Source organism: Phalaenopsis equestris, unplaced genomic scaffold (genome assembly GCF_001263595.1).
Source record: "Phalaenopsis equestris unplaced genomic scaffold, ASM126359v1 Scaffold001235, whole genome shotgun sequence".
NCBI lineage: Eukaryota > Viridiplantae > Streptophyta > Magnoliopsida > Asparagales > Orchidaceae > Phalaenopsis > Phalaenopsis equestris.
In genome coordinates this window covers 670,046-672,659 of record NW_018165674.1, presented here as the reverse complement: position 1 = coordinate 672,659, position 2,614 = coordinate 670,046, and the positions used below count along the sequence as shown (strand labels likewise).

At 42.1% G+C, this 2,614-nt stretch overlaps 1 protein-coding gene across 1 annotated transcript in view; it reads right to left on the bottom strand.

Annotated features, from left to right (window-relative positions):
• The window catches only part of LOC110033600 (transcription initiation factor TFIID subunit 3-like), a gene marked incomplete at its 3' end in the record, with an annotated part of 5,116 nt that extends 4,295 nt beyond the window's left edge, over positions 1-821 (bottom strand). The window contains exons 1-2 of the mRNA XM_020737637.1: positions 805-821; positions 428-465 (exon numbers count right to left, since the gene is read on the bottom strand). Coding sequence (XP_020593296.1) covers positions 428-465; positions 805-821 — 55 coding nt within the window. The remainder of the gene's footprint in view (positions 1-427; positions 466-804) is intronic.
• Between the last annotated feature and the right edge of the window lie 1,793 nt (positions 822-2,614).

Here is a 2,614-nt window from a genome sequence, read left to right as displayed (position 1 = left end):
GAAAGAGTGAGTAGTGAAGTAGTGTATGAAAGAGAGAGAGAGAGATGTAGAGCCAAAGAGAGATCATTAATGAGGGAATGAGAGATAATGAGGTGAAGAGAGTGAAAGATGGAGAGGGAGAGAATGAAGGGGAAGGAGAGAGATATCAAGAGTAAGGAAGAGGGAGAGAGTGAAAGAGTGAATGAGAATAAAAAGAAGGGAGGGGGAGGGAGGGAGAGGTAGGAGAGTTGTCAAGAAGAGAGGAGAACCACAAAGAGAGGTAGAGAGATTTTTTCCTTCTCTTTCCTTCTCTCTCATTCTCACTCTCTTCCCTCCCTCTATAGAGCATCTTTTCTCATTCACTCCCACTTTCACACATTCTCTATCATACTCCCTGCCTCGCTCCCTTCCACTCTATTCTCTATCTCTTAAAAATGCTTTCTCTCACCATCCCCATCTCTCTCCTTCTTGGTTCTCTCGCTCTTTCTATCTATAACTCTCTTTCTCTGTCTTGCTTTCTCTCATTCTCCATCCCTCTTTCTCTCTCTCTCTCTCTCTTCATTCTCTCCCTCTTCATCTAGCTCTTTTTCTCTTTTCTCTCACTATCTTTCTTTTTTTTCTTGCTCACTCCCTACCACTCATCATTTCTATTATTTCCCTACTTTATCTCTTTCTTACCATTGTCTCTCTCTTCCTCCTAATCTTTGCCTCGATAATTAATCTCAGCTTTCTCTCACTCTATCTCGCTTTCTCTCACCATCCCCGATCTTTCTCCTTCTTGGTTCTCTCGCTCTATCTCTTTAAAACTCTCTTTCTCTATCTTACTTTATCTCATTCTCCATCCCTCTTTCTCCCTCTATCTCTCATTTCATCCTCTCTCTCTCTTCCTATAGCTCTTTTTCTCTCTCACTATCTTTCTTTTTTTTCTTGCTCACTCCCTACCACTCATCATTTCTATTATTTCCCTACTTTATCTCTTTCTTACCCTCGTCTCTCTCTTCCTCCTAATCTTCGCCTCGATAATTAATCTCTCTTTTGCAATTTTTATCTCTCATCCTCTCTCTGACTCACTCTCTCCCCCTCAAGTTCTCTCTCATTTGTTCTCTTTTTCCCTCCTCTCTCCTGCTACCGTCCCTCTCTCTGGCATACTTACTCTTCTCTCTCTCTTATTCTTCTCTTCCTCTCTCTCTTTGTCTTGCTCCTCCATCTCTCACTCCCCCATCTCACTCTCAAGTACACTTTTTACTCTCTCATTCTCATTATAAGGGTGAGCGAGTGGAAGGGATGGTGGCTATCCCTCTCCCTCCCTTACTATCACTTAATTTTCTCTCTCTCTTTCACTCATTCTCTCTCACTTTCCCTCACTCTTGTTATCTCTCTCTGCATTCCCTTCTCTATCTCCTATCTCCCTATCTCACATTCTATCTCACATTCTTCCTCTTAGCTCACTCTCCATGTCTCTTGTGCTCTCTATTATAATTCTCCTTCTTCTCTGTCTGTCTCTTCTCTCTATCACAATTTCTTTCTCTTATTCTCTCTCATTCTCTCTATTTCTCTCGCTCGCTCATCCCTCTCTCACTCTCTCTATCTCTTGTCTCTCTCTTCGTGCATTCTACCTTTAAAGAAAGAAAGAGGGATAGGTTGAGGAGAGGAGGGGAGAAAGATGGAATGAGTGAGGGTGAGATAGAGGGACCAAGAGAAGAGAAGGGAAGGAAAGAGCAACTTAGTGAGAAGAAAGTGAGAAAGAGCTAGAGAGGGACAAAGAGATGAGCAAAAGAAAGAAAGAAAGGAGAATGTGTGTTTTAGAGAGAAAATGTTGGATAGATGCAGAGGGAGAAGAGAAAGAGAGAGAAAGAGAGAGAGAGAGAAGGAGGTAGAGAGAGGTGTGTGGAAGAAAGAGAGAGGTAGAGAGAGTGAGGACGAGGTTGAAGGAATGGGAGAGAGATGAGCGATGGGAATGAGGTAGATAGAGGGAAAAGAGGGTTGGAGAGATCAAGAAAAAGATAGTGAGAGGGAGTGTGTGAATGATTAAGTAGAGAGAGAGAGAGTAACAAATGGAGCAATAGAGAAATAGAGAGAGAGAGAGAAAAGAGCAATAGAAATAATGATGGAGTGGGAAAGAGAAGCATTAAAGAGAGTGAGGGTGAGAGAGAAGAAGAGTATGAGATAGAAGGTCAAGAAGATAGAGGGAGTAAGTGAGGAGAGTGACAGACAGATATACCCTCTTATTGTTCCTCTATCACTCTTGTCTTACTTTATCTATCTACATCCTTGTCTTTCCTATCTCACTTTCTCCCTCTCATTGTGGCTCTCATACTCTCTGTTTCACTAGCACCTTCCTTTTTTTCAATTTCACTCTCTCTAACTCTCTCCCTTCATCTCTCTCCATCGCTCTCTGATTCTATCTCACTCTCTCACTTAACTCTCTACCCCTTTCTCACTCTCTAATCTTCTTTTCTCTCATGTTTCTTTCTCTTGCTATATTTCTTACTTGTCTCTCTCACAAAACCTTTGTCTCCCTATTTCTCTCTCTCTCTAACTCTCTCTCTCTTTCTATCCCTCATTCCCCTTTTCTCCCCTTACTCCACTCATTATCTAACTCTCCATCTTCACTCCCTCTTAGCCTCCCTTCAAT